Genomic DNA, 19125 nt, shown 5'->3' on the forward strand with positions numbered 1-19125 from the left:
AGGCATCAACTGGTCTGAGGAAGCGGGGGGCACGCAGCGGCAGAGCAGCCTGCCCCACCGCACACCTCCGGGCTGGCCCCCGGAAAGCGCAGTCGGGGCAGGAATTGGGGGACCCCACCACCTTGCCCACAGCCGCCGCTCAGACGCTGCTCTGCGCGGGGAGCGTGGGCTACACAGCCCTTGGCATTGCGGGACCCGGGGGTTCCCACCTCAGCGGCCAGTCCTCCGGCTGCCTAGCTGCTAGGGAAAGCCTTTATTCGCTGCTGGCTTGGGTGCACAGCTCAAAGGCAGCAAACCTATTAATCCTTGCTTTTTCAAGGCCCCAGGACCTCTGCATTGACTACCTCCTCCAGCAAGCGCTCCTGCCTTTCAGCCTGAACAAAACAGCCACGGAGTCAATCGTGTGATGAAAAAACAGGCACTTGACCAGAGAGAGGAGACAAGTACTGAGGCTCAGCAGTGAGCAGGCTGCTTGGGCTCCTGGTTTAGCTGCATTTTGCTTTTACAGCAAGCCCTTCTACAACGGCAACGCCAAATCACAGCTTTGATTCATGCCCTTTCCTTACAGCCAGCCGTTGCCACCCACTACTGAACATCCAGCTCTCGCTTTTCCTGAGGTGTTTTTATTCTTTTCTTCCTAAGGATTATTTGAAAGAGTTAACAGCACCTTTGCAGTTGCTGGGGGTTAGGCAGTTCCCTCTTCTCCAAGGTAGGAAAGTCAAGCACAGCTTGGTTAATTATCCTTAAGGCTACTGTAGATTATATGCCTGGGTTTACTTGCAAAACATGAGTGTTTAAACCCAATAAACTGTCTTTCAAGAATGCTTTCTTCTTCAAGGAACTGTGAAAGCTTCTTCAAAGCTCCCTTTCTTTGCATTTTGCAGTATGTGTAGGAAATAAACGGAGTCTGACTCCCAGAGCACACACAGTTTTCCCTCCCTTAGTGGCAGAGCACTTAATGTTTTATAATACAGCTGTACAAGGAACCCAGAGCGTTCCTCTTCTCTCTGCTCCCGGACTCCCTGTGTAACCCTTAGGCTGTGGTTTTCCAGGAAGCTGAATTAGGTGCTTGAACAGGACTGCTTGGAAAATCAGCCTGACTCTACTCCAGCTTCGGCTTCCCACCGGTTAGCAAGAATGAATTCCTGCCTTGTGAACAGCTACGCAGCACGTTTGTGTTACCTGCAAGGGAAGCAAGGGTTCCTCCTCAGCAGAGCCAAATTCAGCCTCTTCTAGTGAAACAGCAAGTAAAAACCCTCTCTTAAGCCTATTTACTGAGACATTTTACATGCTTCCCTCTAAGACAGGCAACACTGGTCACTGATAGACCTCAGTTTAACTGGACTTGATCCCACTAACTAATCCTTAGTCTCTAAAGCATTTGAGAGGAGCCGTGGGGAGAGGCTGCCCCTGGACACCAGCTCTTCAGACCCCCTGCACTTCAGTATGAAACCGTGCAGGAGAGCTCTTCCCTCAGCATTTCCATACCGAGCAGAGAGACTTGGAGGAGGTCCTGTGCTCGCCACTGAGGCTCCAGTGGGAAGCTGCAGTGCTAAATTCAAAACAAATGGTCTTTGCTTTGCAATGTTGCTGTTACCGGACTAATGCAACCTAACAGCTTTGGGAGAGGCAACCTGAATGAGACTTCCCAGGGAGGTGAAACCCTGGTAGCTCCTGAGGCCCCCGAAGTAAACTATGAATTAACTTTGCCCTTTCCAGTAAGGCAGTAACCAAAGGAGGTGATTCCAGCGGCCAGCTCTTTCATAGCCCTTAGAGCAGAGGAATAACTGGGCAGATCTTACAAAAAAAGAGCTGAGTGGCCCAAGATGAAGGCATTGCAATAGCTGCTTGGCTGCAAAATTTGCTAGTTAGGAAAGCTGGGAACCTGAATGGGGAGTTTGCCTCCTGCAGAGCTCTCCTGTCACTGCCAGGTGCAGCATCGCTGCTTCTGTTTGCCCCTACAGAGACAGATTTTGCTCATCGGTAAAGAAAACAAAGCTGAATACCCTGCTGCTTTGGAAGAAAACAAGATCCTCAAAAGATGTACAAAATAAGATTGTGTAGATGTTACCTGCATTTATTTCTTTGCCTGTGTTCTCGCATCCCGGGCAGAAGCAGTAGCAGCACGCAACAGAGAAATGCCGACAGCTACGCAGGTGCTTGCCCTTGGCATTAGCCTCACCAGGTACGGCTGGGGAGATTCCAACCTATTACCCAATCTGTGCCTAACTGAGAAACACTGCTAAGAGAGAAAGAAAAGTTGTGAATTTAAGTTTTTTAACAAAAAAAAAAAGGAAAAAATTGAATTCAGGCTTTTAAGGAAAAGGAAAGAACTTGAATTCAAGAACTTCTCAAATTAGCCATACATTAACCTAAAACCTGTTCCCCTGTTTTGCACACAACTCTTCAGGCTTCTTTGCTGTCATGAATGTAAAAATTCACAAGTTTGACACTGTTTTCATTCATTTACTTCACTAGAAGTGCCTGCGCCCTCGTGCATGTGCCGGCGTGACTGCGCACCCCCGCAGCAGCCCCTTCGCTCTGACATCCCCGTGGCCTGACCCTCAGCCCGTACCGCTGCTTGTTCGTGATTTCCACTGTGAAACCTCATCCCTTAGCCTGACAAGGCTGGTAGATTTAAATCAGAGACCTGACAACCCCCAGGAATGCGGTCCTGTGAAAGAGTGCTGGCTTAAGGTGTTCTAAAAATACCCTAAAATACCACTTTCCAAACCCATTTTCATTTAGCCTCCCCTACGGCAATAAAAGCATTACTCACGCTTAATGGGAGACGCTGCTAAGGACGGAATTAAATGCCATAAACATTTTTGGGGATTTAATTCAAAACGGGGGGGGGGGCAACCAAAAAAAGGTGCCTCTGTGCCATTCGGTGGTCCGGTGCTGCCATCCGGTGGCCAAGCGCGGGCTGCCCGGCTCCCCAGCCGGTTAAACGCCTTCAAACGCCGGAGCGCAACCCTAACCCGGCAGCATGGGGCTTTTTCCCGCCCCAGTCTCTCTTGTGAGAAAGTGTAAGCAACGTTTCGCTTATTCCCCAGTTACTATTAGGAAATCAGAGTAGCCTCCTGGCAATGCGAAGGACAGTGCAATCAGCAGGCACAGGTGACGTGGGGTCGCAAAGGGACAGTCCCTAAGGTCACCCGCTGTACCGGCTTTGGCTGGGGTAGAGTTAAAGTTCTTCACAGTGCCTTGTATGGGGCTGTGTTTGGGGTTCGTGACGAAAACAGTGATAACCCAGGGACATGTTAGTTACTGCTGAGCAGCGCTTGCACGGGGCACACGCACACATTCAGTGTGACAGCGTTTGTCTTCCCAAGTCAACATTACACGTGACGGAGCCCCACTTTCCTGGAGATGGCTGAACACCCACCTGCTGATGTGAAGTAGTGGATGAATGCCTTATTTTGCTCTGCAAACACACACAGCTTTTGCTTTACCTATTAAACTGTCTTTATCTCAGCCCACGAGTTTTTTTTTACCTTTCCGACTCTCTCCCCCATCCCGTGGGCTGAGCGAGCAGCTGTGTGGGGCTGAGCTGCCAGCCAGGGTTCAACCACAATGCCTGCCTAGCAGATGAAAGGAAGGCAGGGGATGTAGTTTTTCTGGATTTTAGAAAGGCTTTTGATGCTGTCCCTCACAGCATCCTTCCAGACAAGTTGTCCAGCTGTGAGCAGGTAGGTACGCGGTGCCCTGGTTGAAGAACCGGCCGAATGGCAGGGCTGAGGGGGTTGTAGTGAATAGGGCAACATCTGGCTGGGCATCAGTCACCAGCAGTGTTTCTCAGGGCTTCTTTCTCAGGCCAGTTCAGTTCAGTATTTGTATCAATTATCTGGATGCAGGAGGTGAGTGCATCCTTAGTAAGCATGCTGATGCTATACCGGGAGGCATTGTGGGCTCTCTGGAAAGACAGGACGCCTTACAGGGGGATCTAAATAGATTGGAGCGTTGGGCAGTGATTAATGGAATTGAACAAGTTGAAATGCCAGATCCTGCACCTGGGACAGAGTAAGGGTGGGCACAACTATAAATGGGGAGAGGAGTGGCTGGAGAGCAGCCCTGCAGAAAGGGATCAGGGGGTGCCAGTCGGGAGGAGGCTCAATGAGTCAGCCAGGTGCCCTGGCATCTGAGAGGGCAAACCACATCCTGGGTGCATCACACACAGCATCACCAGCCTGGCAGGAGAGGGATTATCCTGCTGTATTCCATGTTAGTTCCACCTCAAGTACTGTGCACAGTTCTGCTCCCCACAATTTAAAAACGATGTGAAAGTCCTTGAATGTGTCCAGGAGGGCAACAAAGCTGGTGACAGGGCTGGAGGTCAGAGCCTGTGAGGAGTAGCCAAGGGCTCTGCATTTGTATAGTTTAGGGAAAAGGAGGCTGCCTTCTTTAAGGTTTAATGTCATACAACCATTATGTACCACCCCACTTCAGTGCAGCTCTCCCTAGCATAGCCATCTAGGAACATCAGCTTTTAAGTAGCAATGACAATTGCATACCTTCAGCTAGAGAGAGGGTCCAAGTAACCATATGGCCTACATTTTAAGTTTTTAAATTCTTCAGCCCAAGTTTTCAAAATGGGACATCTATAATCTTGGACTGGAAGTGAAGCTTAACCTACACTGCCTTATCTAAAAGTGATGCTCCTGTGTCACCCAAGAGCCTTGTCCTCCAAAAGACAAGGCTCAACACATTAGTGGGGTCCTGAAGACAAAACATGTAGCAGTTAACTGCTCTCAAGGCTGCTTAATCATGCTCAGCCAGTATGTGCTACTTTACTACTTTTTTTTAACAGTGGTCAACATGTACAAAGAAGTGGAGACAGAAACATTGTGATGCCCATTAAATAGTTTTTATTCCTTAGGACATGAATTGCATTTCCACTTGTTTACAGTACTGTAAAGTGCAATGGTATTCATCTGCCCTCCTGTGCACATGTTCAAGTATTTAAAATGCCCAGAAAATGGTTTCTCTTTTTTTATTTATTTTTACAGCAGCTCAGTTATGGAGTTTTAATCTGGCAAAATATACCCAGATGTGCCTACAGGTTTGGGTCCTTCAATCTAACCCCCACCCGGGGGTCCTCCAATACTAACTGCTAGTGGAATGCGTTTCCCCACATCTTTAGTCCACCTCCTCAATGGTTGGTCCAGAAGAAGCTCCGCCAGATGGAGGAGCCCCACCACCGGGGAATCCACCAGGCATCCCACCAGGCATGCCTCCTGCACTCTGGTACAGCTTGGTGATGATGGGGTTGCACACCTTCTCCAGCTCTTTCTGCTGGTGCTCGAATTCCTCCTTCTCAGCCGTCTGGAAGAGACCAAAGCTCAGTACCTGCTGCTCTCACTAAGCAGATCAGGCCAAAATTAACTGGCACGATTTTTCAGCCTGTCTTCAAGCCCCCACATCTAGCATTGTGCTAGACTCAAGAATATTTCTGCTTGGTCTAGCTTTAACAGAACCAACCTACTGATGATGACTCCCTCTAATCACTCCTAGAGCTTACATTGCTCGTGGAGCAACAGGACCTCATTTAAGGTGAGGGAGGATCATCATAGTTGCAAGCTGGCCAGCTTGAATTATGAATTGAAAGCTACAGGCTTGCAAGCTGTGGTCGCTCAGACATCCAAGGAAGGTACTTGGACCAACACAAGTCTTTCGACTTCTGGTGGAAACTACGAATGGCTTTGGAATCACTTTCATCACAGCAACCAGTTCTCCATGCTGAGCTTTCTTGCAGCAGCTCAGTGAGACACCAGAAATAAACACTGACCAAAGAGTGAATATGACATACCTGATTTTTGTCCAGCCAGTTGATGATTTCATTGCATTTGTCCAGGATTTTCTGCTTGTCCTCATCAGAGATCTTGCCCTGGAGCTTCTCATCTTCAACAGTAGCTTTCATGTTGAATGCGTAAGACTCCAGGGAGTTCTTAGAAGACACTTTATCACGCTGCTTCTCATCTTCTGCTTTGTATTTCTCTGCTTCCTGAACCATCCGCTCAATATCTTCCTTGCTCAGCCGGCCTGCAGAACACAGCAGTATTTCAGATCACGTCTTCTAGTCAGAGAATTACAACCTCCCACACATTACAAAAGTCTGCATTTTTGGGCAAGCAGGCAAGAAAAGAGGCCCACTAGCTCTCAGGTGGCCTCATCTTAAACCACTTCATGGGCCTTCTTAGAAACTCATGGACTACTGCACTGAAAATGAGGCGTAAATCAAGGTGCATATGCATTATAACCAAGATTTGATAAAGATATAGAAGGCAAAGTTTGACAAGCCAAACTTGAGCAGCTAGCCAGTCTCCCACCCTCAGAACACATGTGGCTCCTTACCCTTGTCATTTGTTATCGTGATCTTGTTCTCCTTGCCAGTGCTCTTATCCACAGCAGACACATTCAGGATGCCATTGGCATCAATATCAAAGGTTACTTCAATCTGAGGTACGCCTCTGGGAGCAGGGGGAATACCAGTCAGCTCAAACTTGCCCAGCAAGTTGTTGTCCTTAGTCATAGCACGTTCTCCTTCATATACCTGTAAGAACCACCAACAAATTAAGTTGTAAGTTTCACCATACATTATTAAATCATAATGGGGTATTATCCTGAAGTAACATGGTCGCTCAGACATCCAAGGAAGGTACTTGGACCAACACAAGTCTTTCGACTTCTGGTGGAAACTACGAATGGCTTTGGAATCACTTTCATCACTGCAACCAGGTATTTCCTAGCATCCCTTTTAGCTGCAAGAACCCAAGACCACTGGGGCCTAAGATTTGCTTTAAGTATCAACCACTGAAGCACTCACAGGGTCTTGCAATTATGTGAGTGGCATTATCAGTTCACCCCGGTGCTGCTTGCATACCTGGATCAGCACACCAGGCTGGTTGTCGGAGTAAGTAGTGAAGGTCTGAGTCTGCTTGGTGGGGATGGTGGTATTCCGTTTGATCAGGACTGTCATAACACCTCCAGCAGTCTCAATACCAAGAGACAGAGGAGTTACATCCAACAGCAGCAGATCCTGCACGTTCTCAGACTTGTCTCCAGACAGAATAGCAGCCTGAACAGCTTGGGGAGGAGAAAAAAAAAACCATTAAGAGCCCTGCAACAGACACACCACACACTACAATTAAGCCCATGGCTCGCTCAGACATCCAAGGAAGGTTTTGGCCATCATTAGTAGACTTCTGGTGGAAACTACGAATGGCTTTGGAATCTGATTCATCATTGCAAGTTAAAGTAAGCTTCTTACTGCTTTGAAAAGTTTTACTGATTCAGGCGGAAGACATAGGGCCTGCACCAGTACTGCTCTGAGACTTTAGTTCATTTGGTAAGAGCACCACCCAATAATCATAGCATGCAGAAGCTGGAAAAATCAGATGTCAATTTTTGTAATTACCTGCACCATAAGCCACAGCTTCATCAGGATTGATGCTCTTGTTCAGTTCTTTGCCATTGAAGAAGTCCTGCAGCAGTTTCTGAATCTTTGGGATGCGAGTAGACCCACCAACCAGCACGATGTCATGGATCTGCGATTTGTCAAGTTTGGCATCCCGCAGGGCCTTTTCCACAGGATCCAGGGTGCCACGGAACAGGTCAGCGTTCAGCTCTTCAAAGCGAGCTCTGGTAATGGATGTGTAGAAGTCAATACCCTCATAGAGAGAATCAATTTCAATACTGGCCTGCGTGCTAGAAGACAGAGTACGCTTTGCACGCTCGCATGCGGTGCGGAGGCGACGAACTGCTCTCTTGTTCTCACTGATGTCTTTCTTGTGCTTGCGCTTGAATTCAGCAATGAAGTGGTTGACCATGCGGTTGTCAAAGTCTTCTCCACCCAAGTGAGTGTCACCTGCAGTGGATTTCACCTCAAAGATGCCATCTTCAATAGTCAGAATTGACACATCAAAGGTGCCACCTCCAAGGTCAAAGATAAGAACATTCCTTTCAGCACCAACCTGGAAGAGGAGATCGGTTTTCATAATGCAATTCATTTCCTACTGCTAGTTTAGCAGGTTTACTAGTTGGACATCAGAGATAGGAGTCACTCTGTAGCATACCTTTTTGTCCAGACCATAGGCTATCGCAGCAGCTGTTGGCTCGTTGATAATTCGCAGTACATTGAGCCCTGCAATGGTTCCAGCATCTTTAGTAGCCTGACGTTGAGAGTCATTGAAATAGGCTGGTACAGTCACTACAGCGTTAGTAACAGTCTACAGAAAAACACAAGTAAAAAAAGTCAGTTTATATATATATTAACTACTCCCACACAAAGTATTATCTGCTACATTTCACTGAAGTCCTAAACCTCACCTTCCCAAGATATGCTTCTGCAATTTCCTTCATTTTGGTTAAAACCATGGAAGAAATTTCTTCTGGGTAAAAACTCTTTGTCTCGCCTTTGTACTCCACCTGGACTTTTGGTCTGCCAGCATCATTCACCACAGTGAAAGGCCAGTGCTTCATATCAGACTGGACAACAGAATCATCAAATCTACGCCCAATCAACCGTTTTGCATCTGGAAAAGAAGAGTTGGCCACATTAAGTATGTTCATTCACACAAGAAAACTGGCGGAAGTTCTTCCTAAAAAACAATGCACAAAACCCTAGAACACTATACTTAACCTGGAATTATTACTGCCTTGTCAAGACCTTGCTACAGGGTTTCATCTCTTGCATATGCACAAACTCATCAGTACTACCTCACAGCCACCACAGCAATGCTACAGCTGCTGTACCATAAACCACAGTGCAGTCTCAGAACTAGATCGAGACACTTAGTCAAGGCCACTTAACACTAACTGCCTAGAATAACCTGCAGCAAGACAAGTTTTTGAACCATAGGGCATGTACTTCCCCAGTACATAATAAAAGCTTAATTATTAGCAACGCAATTATATTATTCAGACCAAAAACAAATTAGAAGTTTTAATTTCCAAGAGGAAACTTTAACCCTGCCATCAGTCAGTAATTCCTATAACCAGGGAACATCTACCAGCATCACACTAAGCCTCTGCGCATGAAGCATGCACATCTTGCAGCCTTACCAAAAACTGTATTGGTTGGATTCATTGCAACTTGGTTCTTTGCAGCATCGCCGATCAACCTCTCTGTATCTGTGAAGGCAACGTAGCTCGGTGTGGTCCGGTTACCCTGGTCATTAGCAATGATTTCCACCTTCCCATGCTGGAATACACCAACACAGGAATAGGTGGTGCCAAGATCAATTCCGACAGCTGGTCCCTTCGACATCTTGTCTGAGAAAAAAAAAAACAAGAAAAAGATTGGACTGTAAAACTCATCTCAAATGCTTCATTGCTGTTATCCCACGTTTTACCAGCAACTGCTCCTCAGCGCACACGCTTAATGCATTTAAAAGCTGTACCACGTGGTGTCCGGCCGCCGCAGGGTACGGCCTGACCACGTGGTCCAGCGCATGGCCTGGGACTCCATCTCCCGTCATGCACCGCCCCGCTGGATCACGTGGCCGGAGGCGGACATCTTAGGCGCCGGGACATGCAGTCCCCGCTCGGCGCGGGCCGAGCCTCTCAAGGCCGCGTGGCCTGGCACAGCCCCCGTCCTGCTGCGGCACGAACCCCCCCCCCCCCACCGGCACCCAGCGGGGAAACGCAGCGCCCCCCCGCCCCCGCGTGGCGGTCCTGCAGGCCCGCTCCTTCCCCCCGCCCGCCTCCGGGGACTACAAACCCCAGCATGCCCCGTCCGCCCCATGGACACGGCTCCACCTCTCCCCCCTCCCACACACGTCCCCAGGCACTCCCTGTGGGAGATAACATGGGTGCTAAGTCTCTAGCCCTCCACCCCCCCCCCCCCCCTCCCCCGCCTCGGCCGTTTCAGGAGAACAAAGAGAGAGAAATCGGAAAAATCGCCGCCAGGTCGCATTTAAGAGAAAAAGAAGCAACAACGCGCAAGGCTCTGCAGAATGACATCAAAAAAGAAAAACCCACCGCCGCAACGACAAAAGGGCCTCCACCCCACCAACCGTGCCCGATTGCCCGCAACGCAACGGCCCCTCCCGCTGCACGGGCACCTCAGGCGGCGCCCACGCCGGACCACGGCTCCCACCCGCCCTCCCCACGCCAGCAGGCCCCGTTACCTGAGCGGCGCGGACAGGCCCGGACGCGCACAAAGGAAGAAGCTCCCGCTAAGGCTGCTGCTCAATGAGACCGCTCGGCGCCCGCCCCGCCGACTTTATATACCCCCTCAGAACCTTCCAGAAGCGCCCGCCTCTTCTCTCCGCTCCAGCCAATACGCTCGTGTATTCCGCCGCCCCTCTGGCCAATGGGCGCCTGCCGGAACCCGCACCCGTCGTGACGCACACAGGAAGGGGGCGTCACCGCCGGCCGGCCGGTATTCTCGAACCTTCATGCGCTTTCCCCTCTCCCCCGCCCCAACCACCTACCACTCCGCAACGCTCGTCCCCCGCCCGCAACAGACGGGGGCGGAGCTTCGCGTGCGCGGGAGCCAATGAGAGCCCTCCAGCGGCCGCATGCAGGTGACGACACCAGAGAGCGTAGGCTGAAGGAGGGGGCGGGGGCAGAGAAAGAGAGCCAGAGAGGGAATGACAGCCAATCGCAACGCGGCGTCCGGAGGCTCGTTTGCATATTTCGCGCGCGAGGGGGAAGGCGCCAGAAGGCGCTTTGGGGTGGGAATGACCAATCAGATCGCGCGGCTGGCGGGTTGATTTGCATGGAGGGTGGCGGGTTGCGGGAAGGGGGAAGCTGGGGGGGGGGCACAAAATGGAGGCGCCGTGCGGGGCCCGGCGGGGCGCCCCTGCCGTGTGCGGGCCCCGGCCCTCCCCTCGTCCCCGGGCCGCCGGCGCGGCGCCCCCGCCGTGCACACCCCGGAGCCGCCAGAACGCCGGTGCCTGGGGCGGTGTTCGGGTAGCGCCCCGCGCAACGCTCTGCGATGAAACACAGCGAACGGCAGAACTAAGGGCAGGCGGCTCAGACCCGGCCAGGAAAGAGCGTTCGGCTTTCCGATAGGAAAGCTGGCGGTGCACGGGGCCTACCCTGGGGCAGAGCCCCGGGAGATCACCCGCTGCCCCGAGAGGCTTTTCCCTTTTTTTTATGCTCGCGACTCATGGCTTAACGCTTCCCAAAGGCTTCCTGCAGCATGCGCTTCAGCCAGCCTCTCGCCGTACCATGATCTATACCAGCAGTGCATTGCTGCTCCAGTCCTCCATGTTCTGGGCAACAAAGGCCTCTTGGCAGTGCTGATGTCTCCCCGCACCCTCATTCTCGCCCAGGCAGAGGAAACCGTGTTGACCGCTGTGTTTTAGAGCGACACCGGTTCCTCCACAGAGCAGAATCCGCCCTCCGCAGCATCTCCTGTCCTACTTCTTAATCCATCCTAAGTTTTTCTCGTTCATAATCAGTGCTAACGCACCGAACCAAGCTAAGGGACAAGGTGACACCCCTTTGTATGTCAGTGCTGCTCACTGCGTGCTCTCAGCGTGACTTGCTTCAGTGGGAAGGAAACGGAGGCTCTGAACGGTGGAAAACCATGGCTGTTCAGTGTCCTTGGGGATCAAGCGAGCAGATGGATGACCGCAAACATTTAGCTGGTCTCAGCGCCTTGGGCTGAAAGCTGATCAGAGGTCATAAATCATGTAAGGTCAGGCTCTAGCAGGAGTGCTGTGAATTGCATCAAATGTTTACATGGCATAAAATGCCGAGTGGACAAGTCCGAGGGAGTCGCTAGGAGGGCTACACCAAACCCGTATCCTGGCCAGCCTCTGTGACCCTATGCAGTGGGAAAAGGGGCAAAGGAACTTCTATAGTTGGGGGTAAGAACTGCATGAAAAAACATTTCTGGTGCCACCAGGCGCCTGTGGCAGATGCGGTGGGTGTGCTGACTCGTGTCAAGCAACAGTTTGCAGCTCCTATTCTTGCTCTGCCGCACACGGGGCTGGAACCTGAATCAGGACCTTTGGGTGATGGCAGAAGGTGTGGTCTGGAGTTGGAACTTGGGTGTACAAGGTTAGAGAGAGGAGGGGCAGCAGGAAAAGGAAAGGGGCTCCGTATCATAGAGCGCTAGCTGTCACTCTCCTTTACCTTTAAAGATAAGGACGGTCAATACAAACCATCACCCCGTATCTGACCACCTATGCAAAGCACACTCCACCCTGTCCAGAGTACAGGCTGTTGGAGCTCTCAACTCCCAGGTTACACAGGAGATGCTTCTCAGGAGGCATGCAGTGCTAACTTGCTCTGAATACATTGTACACCAAGTCTCACGGGAACCATGCTGTTAGCAAGGGATTGCCTTTGCTTTTTTTTGGTTTTGTTTTTTTTTTAAATCATGGGCTGACTTTCAGTAGGACCTAAGAATAGCACTACCTGCACCTTGAAATTAAATAGTGACATTTAGATGTGCAACCATACTTCGCACAGCAGACTGGTAGCAAGTGAAGGCAGCCTAAAACAACAGTGAGTCAGTGCAGGGAGGAGGGCAGTTTGGCAAATGACTCATTACATTAGAAATTAAAGGCTGTTAACGTACTGGACAAAAGTAGCTCATTTACTGTATATCAGACAAATGAAGGCCCAGCAGGCTGGACATTGACAAGTATTCTCTGTGGAGTTTTTTTAAATTATGAATGCCAACATCATTTTTTGAAGCTAATTTAGTACATTAGAGATTAAGCACTGCTTCTTCTTTAAGTGTTTGAAACAGAATTCTGAAGAGAGTGGAGACTATCAAAGACACACTTCCTATTCACAACAGCAGCATTTGTTATTTATACAACACTTGCATCTGCACCCCCTGGTTGAAGTTTGAAAATCACACATTTCCAAGGCAGTCCCTTTCCTTTCCCACCGTGTTCTCCCCCTTCCGTGTGTCAGTACAAACTGCTCCAGGTTAAAAATAACCCAAGATTCCTGATACCGTAGAAAAGCATGCAATTGCACAACCCCTCTCAAAATGTGTATCGCCTAATCAGGAGCCAGTAATAGCGTTTCCTCATGAATCAGGGACAGACAGAAGGACACACCTATGAGACCACTGTGTTGTCACTGTTTTGTTTTAAATGCTGTGTAATTATGTTGCAATTTTTACTTCCAGATTTCAGTAAAGACGACTGCTGATGCTCGGAGACCTGTGTGCAAAACACCCCCCGGGGAAAGAAGGCTGAAGTACTGCAAGAGAAATCAACCACAGTTACGTTTAGTTACCCTAATTCCACTTACATCTCCCTGACCGGAGATTCCTGTTAGCTAGTTCAAAATGTTTATCTGCAGAGAAGATCTAAACTGTCTGAACACAGCTCTTAGTTGTTAGAGGTTTCGTTGTCATCTCACGCCCAGTTCAGGAGATGAACTGAAACGCACCCACTGGGTGCTTCACAAGTAAGGTCGCAGATGCGGGAGTGGGAGGGCAATGTCACCGGAGGTTTGTATCTGTGCTGTGTCTGCCCTCGCGTTATTTACCATATTAGCTTGAAGCATCTACATCCTCAGCCAAAATATCTCAGGTGAAATAGCTACATGGAAGTCAAAACACCATTTACTTCAATGCACCCAAGGTTTCACATATTTCATACCATGTTACATAATTTAGACTGAAAAAATACCCAGGAAAAAGGCCAGCTTCCCCACACTTTCTACGCAAAGATGCATGTAGTCCTTGTTAGCTTAGAAACGGTGTTTTTGACTCCATACTTTTTGCCTTGGATTCAGCTTGACAGCATGTAACACATCATACCACAGAAGATGTAGCATTAGTACAAGTTTAGTTGAGCTGTAGCACTTAAGCTCCAGCACATTTATTTATAAAACAACCAACCAAAAAAAAAATTACGAAATCATTGATTCAAAGGAATCAATAATAAATATTTGCTTTCCTCTGAGTTGTTCAGACACAGTACAAGTACACCAATTATAGCAGGTAGAAGAGATGTAAGCTTAGTTTAGCTGCTGAGAAACAAAAGAAAGCTACATAACATGGTATGCATTTAATCACACTAGTAATAACTGGTATATGACAGTAAATGCTTTAAGTACACTATTTTACAAAATAGGGTTTGACTTATGGTGCATTTGCTTCCCTTGTGCAACTCCCAATAGTATCACCCAGAGCTCAGAAAATGTCCCTTTGAAAACAGAATTCCTTTGAAATGATCTCTTTCTCCCATTTCCTTTGAGTAATGAACTTTTCCCTTTGGGCTTCATGCTAGCAACTGAAGTGCAGAATTCACTTTGTGTTCACCTGTGAGATGACAGATGCGTGGTCTGAAAAGCACTGCAGCGTTTCAGACTTTGTGATTTTTAAATCACCGTGGTCCCTGCGTTTTCTAACCTGGACCACACATCTTTGCCCCTTTGTTCCATGGCAGGAGAGGGCCTTTTTCTGACACGGTTTGTATGCAAGGCAGTCTGCACATGCCCGGACAGCGGGCATGCATACTGCCTGCTTCCCGACAGGGCTAGGAACAGCTGGGAACGATCACACACACCGGTCTTCAGCAATTGCTTCCGACTAACTTCTTTTCCCCAAGGTCCATAAACCTTTCATCCTATGCAATCAGACAGACAGCTCATATGACAAGGAGTGACTTCTCTGCTCCAGGAGAGTTGGAGACCAGGAGAGGGCTGCCACGGCTGATCTGTCCTGTAGCCTATTCCCAAAGGCCTCCAGGAGAGAGACTGCCAGGAGCGGGCTGGGCAAATTCTCCTAGCTGGCAGCAAGTGGCCTCTGGGCTGTAGACAGAGCATCCTCCTCTTTGCTAATTGCAAGTCTGGCCTGTGACTCAAAGCTAACCTACTGCATTTAGTACTCGAACTGTAGCCAGCTTAACTGTTTGAATTGTTACCCTTATTTTGTGGTAATAAGCTTCTGGTTGCTCAGGCATGTATTCTTTACTGAGAAAAGCACTCCTGTTTTTATATGCATAGAGTAAGTATCCTCAGCTGCAACACAGGTAACATTAAGCACAATAAGCAACCATAGAAGAAGCCAGAAACTACTTTAGCAGTCCTACTCATGCTCTTCAGGACTTTCCCAGCTCTGGAGTACCTTGTAAGCGCTTTGGAGTGCTTAAGCCTTCAGGGTCCAGGAAAAGAGCAACTGCAGAGGAATCACAGACTCTTAAGAGCTGCTGCTTCCAAGCAGTGACAGCCACTACCAAATCCACCAACACACAGCTGATCCAGGAATGTGCCTCCAGGGGAAGCCTGTCCCTATCTCCCATTGTTTCCTATTGGCCTTCAACTTGGAAGTGTAAGACTTCATATTCCTTGGAAATGTTTATTCTGGCTAATTTACTCACAGAAAATATTTTTATGATTCTTGCAATTTTTTAAGAGTCGTGCTAAGGTCAGCAATAGCACATGGGCCAGCATTTGGTGTATAAATGGGACATTGCATACAAATATTTTCTAATGGAAGCAGCATTGTGCTTGTTTACCTGTCCCTGGTGTATTTTCCTCACTACGTGCTCTGTCACTGTCCTTCAGTCTTACCTGGATGCCTGAAGGTCAGCTCAAGAATGCTGTTTGTTCAGTCTTGGGAAGAGCTCTCCATAAGGCTTCTACAGCATGGCTCACCCCAAAACTGGCAAATTCACAACCTGGCAATAGCAAAGATATCTTCCAAATGCTTCGTCCAGGCTTTTTGGTAGATTAGTGACCCTCACTTTTTGAGGTACTGCCTTCATTCCGGATTCAGTGCCCAATTCTCATCACACTAAGGCTCATTTGCCACAGATACCACTCCCGTGGAGTTACTGTGGCTTTGCAGTGCTGACCATAAAAGCAGAGTCAGGCTCCTGGCCGTATCTCTCTGGGTGCATCATTAAGTTTATTCTGGCAATTAAAGCACCTCTGTTTCCGTAACATAAAGGGTCCTTTAGTACAGAGGTTAGTTCAGACACATGCCTTAATACTGCATCTCTTGACCTTTTTGAGTGATCCTTTCATTTCCACTTTAGTTACAGCCTCCAAAAGTGTTTCACTAGAAGACTGAATGCAGAAAACGTGAGGCGTCTGTCAGTTCCCTTTGAGGTTGAACATCAGACTACCCTCAGCAGAGAGTCTGCCTCAAAATCTTCAGATAAGAGAATGCATCTTTGAGAAAGTTCTCCAAAACCAGTACAAGAGACTTTTCACTCCCCACAAAACCTCTGTGGAATATTATGCGTCTTTATGTCTGTGTTGATCCCTTTTAAAAAATCCTGAGGTTTGGCTTTATTTCATTTGTACAGCACTCAGCTGTTGTAGTTTTAAAATGCTCAGTGTTCCATTTCCAAAAAAGTTAATTTAAAAAGAAGGCTCCCTTTTCCCTCAAATGTATCTTTCTTCAAAAAAAAAAAAAAAAAAAAAAATTCTGTATCAGAACCTCAGTGCTGGAAGATATAAGAAAGAGTTGAGTGGGAGGGCTTCTTGTGGTGTGAATAATCACAAGTGATTAAAATTAAGCTGACCAGGAAGATAACTAGCTAATCTAACAATTCCTATGTGGCTGGTGGTATGTGAAGTGTTTCTGGACAGCAGAAGTCTCCAGACAGCTGGTGAGCAGTCACACGGTCTGGAACGCTCGGCTTTGGGCAGGCACCATGACCAGCGTCGCTCCCATTTTCATCAGGTTAGTGTAGTCGACTTTCTTTGGCTCAATTTCTTTTCTTTCCATCTCCCTCTGGTTGTACTGGGGAGGAGTTAGATGGGGAGTAGCTTCCGTTGACAAAGTCCGTTGGCTGCGAGAGGCACTGTTGGCTGTTGACCTGGTTGAGGAGGAACCTGAGCGCGAGCTCCTGGAACCAGAGGAGGAGGAACTGGGCTTGACGAGATGGGCCTTGGGTGCTTCTGCATCTTCTCTGCAATCAAACAGATGACAGGGTTCAAATACTACAAGAACAGAAACACTTGTACGCTTTACCAGACTGAATTGCTGCTGCAATAAGCAGTTGCTCATTGAAGCTGCAAATCACCAGGGCACGTGTGTCCATCAGTTTGAGCAAGATACAGGGTTTTCTGAATTCGTGGACCGAACTCTCTATTGCTCTGCGGAGCTATTGGTCAAATGGATTTAGAATACATGCTGCACGTGACTGGCTCTTTGTGCGCATCTTTGAGGTCTGTGGAACAAATGCCACACATCGGTGCAAACAGTTCAGATAGAACTGTCTGCTCTGTAATCCTTACTCATAATGACAGATCACCTAGACAGGACTAGCTGAGACCAGTTCTTCTAGTTAAAAAAAAATGCGGGTAGCGAAAGAAGTGCAAGAACTGGGCCCAGAAAGAGAGAGAAGAGGTAACAGTCACGCGTGAAAAGGTGATACAAGAGGCTGAAGCTCAAACTAAAAACAGAAAGGCATGCAAGATTTTAAAGCAAAGAGAACAGGAAAAAGGGATGGGAAGAAATCAGCAGAGACTACCTCTTGCTGGCAACCTGACCATCAGGCAGAGTAATCGGCTGCTGAATGGATTATAGAGATGCCTAATAGTACATAGATGTCATATGAGGACAAGGCAGTCTTTTACAAATAGAAACAAGGATGGAACAAGGCAAGGGATTTCTTCAAGGGCGGGAGCAGCTAAAACTCATTCCTAGAAATATCTTTTTCCAGTACTTTCCTTCCTGAGAAGTTTAGGCTCGATTAACTAGAGACCAATCTCTGCTTAGGGGAGTTAAGTGGCAGACCTCACACGCATGTAACAGATGAGTTCAAAGAACATGCGTCAGCATTCTTGGTACACCCACTCAGGGCGAGGCTTCTCAACTCTGCCCACAGCAGCTCAGGGGATTCTTCACCCTGAGCTAAATCCAGAAGCACAGTTGTTCAAAAGACTCAAGAAAGACTGAGAACCTGTCTGCCTCATAGCATTCCCAATAGAAATTGCAACTGAAAGGAAAAAAACAAAAACAAACACAAACCTCTCAGAACCACAATGGACAAGTAGGTTGAATTTAGTACAGGAGAGGATTATGCAAATGCTTTAAAAAATGCTGAAATTGCAAGCCTGAGAGATAATATTCTGTTGAATTTTTTGTTTATTTGTCCTGGGGGAAAAAAAGACATTTTCATCTATCTCATTTTCTGGAAAGTCTTCACAAAGATGATTCTCACAGTCAAGAAATTTGTCACTGGTATTTCAGGGAGACTTTAAAAGCTTTTTAGAACCACCTTTTAAGACACTTATACCTAGGGTTACTTAAAACTGTAGTGAAAAGATGTGTGAAACTGAAAGAAGGGAGTGTGGGAGTTGGGGGATTAAATAAAAGGCGTTACCTAATTTCATTTGGTGCCTCCTCTTCCTCATATCTCTTCTTTTCTTTCCGCCTTATTGTCAGCCTCACCACCAAGAAAAGGAGGGAAAGTCCCACCACCACGCCACAAACTGCTCCAGCGATCATGCCAATATTTTGTGCATCTGTTGTCCAGAAAATAAAGGTGTTAGTCAGTAAATTCTCACTGGGGTCATATGGCCAGATTCTAGTCCACACTACAATTTACAGCACTGGGTATAAATCAGAACAGAATGTATTAGTCTGCTTATTTAGGTGTGTCTCCACACAGAAGTTGAACCAGTTTCTCTTCAGGCATTGGTTCTAAACCTGAGCTAACAGTGAGAAAAGTATTTACCTCTGGAAGGGTGGGATGACAAGCACTATGCCTTCAGCTATGGGTCAAAATTGAAATGAGGAGGAAAAATCCTCCCATAAGAGCACAGAACCACAGAAAGTACAGAGGCAGACAGGACAACCCACATGTGAAACAAAGCACCAAGCAGTTTCCTACATGCAGAAAAGTGTTTGAAGTACAAATGTTTCCCCATGAGGATTTTTCTTCTCCTTCAACTCACTCTGAAATTATTACAATCCACCTGCAGAATTAATTATTCAATTGGGGAAAAAAGTGACCTGAGGGGGTTAGAGAGGAAGGAGGAAAGGAAGACTAAACTGTAGAGGTGCAAGGCATTTTTCATCCAAAATAACAAAGTTAATGAGAGAACACTTCCTAATGTATATGGGTCCTTAGCTGATACTTCATGCCAACCTCTTTTGATAAGAGTGGTTAGGTTGGGTTTGGCTGAAAGTTGTTTCCTTTAGGCTCGTCCCTACGGAGGGTTTAGCAAACCAAAGTGAGG

At 47.9% G+C, this 19125-nt stretch overlaps 2 protein-coding genes and 3 non-coding genes across 5 annotated transcripts in view; all 5 read right to left on the reverse strand.

Moving 5' to 3' along the window:
- Positions 1-4851: 4851 nt before the first annotated feature.
- On the reverse strand, positions 4852-10177 carry HSPA8 (heat shock protein family A (Hsp70) member 8). Its single transcript, XM_059829806.1, has 9 exons — positions 10131-10177; positions 9064-9273; positions 8329-8534; positions 8076-8228; positions 7418-7973; positions 6884-7086; positions 6355-6553; positions 5810-6042; positions 4852-5325 (listed from the first exon to the last, which is right to left on the reverse strand). Exons 2-9 carry the CDS (start codon positions 9266-9268, stop codon positions 5140-5142), a joined length of 1941 nt encoding a protein of 646 aa, XP_059685789.1. The 5' UTR covers positions 9269-9273; positions 10131-10177; the 3' UTR covers positions 4852-5139.
- LOC132319299 (small nucleolar RNA SNORD14) lies at positions 5630-5726 on the reverse strand. The gene has a single exon (XR_009484493.1). It is a non-coding gene; the product is annotated as a small nucleolar RNA SNORD14 (small nucleolar RNA).
- On the reverse strand, positions 6638-6734 carry LOC132319298 (small nucleolar RNA SNORD14). The gene has a single exon (XR_009484492.1). It is a non-coding gene; the product is annotated as a small nucleolar RNA SNORD14 (small nucleolar RNA).
- On the reverse strand, positions 7161-7251 carry LOC132319297 (small nucleolar RNA SNORD14). Its single transcript, XR_009484491.1, has one exon. It is a non-coding gene; the product is annotated as a small nucleolar RNA SNORD14 (small nucleolar RNA).
- A 6237-nt stretch (positions 10178-16414) lies between the features above and the next one.
- The window catches only part of CLMP (CXADR like membrane protein), a 41279-nt gene continuing 38568 nt past the window's right edge, over positions 16415-19125 (reverse strand). Inside the window, exons 6-7 of the mRNA XM_009807823.2 lie at positions 18267-18408; positions 16415-16847 (exon numbers count right to left, since the gene is read on the reverse strand). Of these exons, the coding sequence (XP_009806125.2) occupies positions 16553-16847; positions 18267-18408 (437 nt within the window). The 3' untranslated portion in view covers positions 16415-16552. The remainder of the gene's footprint in view (positions 16848-18266; positions 18409-19125) is intronic.

The sequence above is a fragment of the Gavia stellata genome, chromosome 26 (genome assembly GCF_030936135.1).
Source record: "Gavia stellata isolate bGavSte3 chromosome 26, bGavSte3.hap2, whole genome shotgun sequence".
Taxonomy (NCBI): Eukaryota; Metazoa; Chordata; class Aves; order Gaviiformes; family Gaviidae; genus Gavia; species Gavia stellata.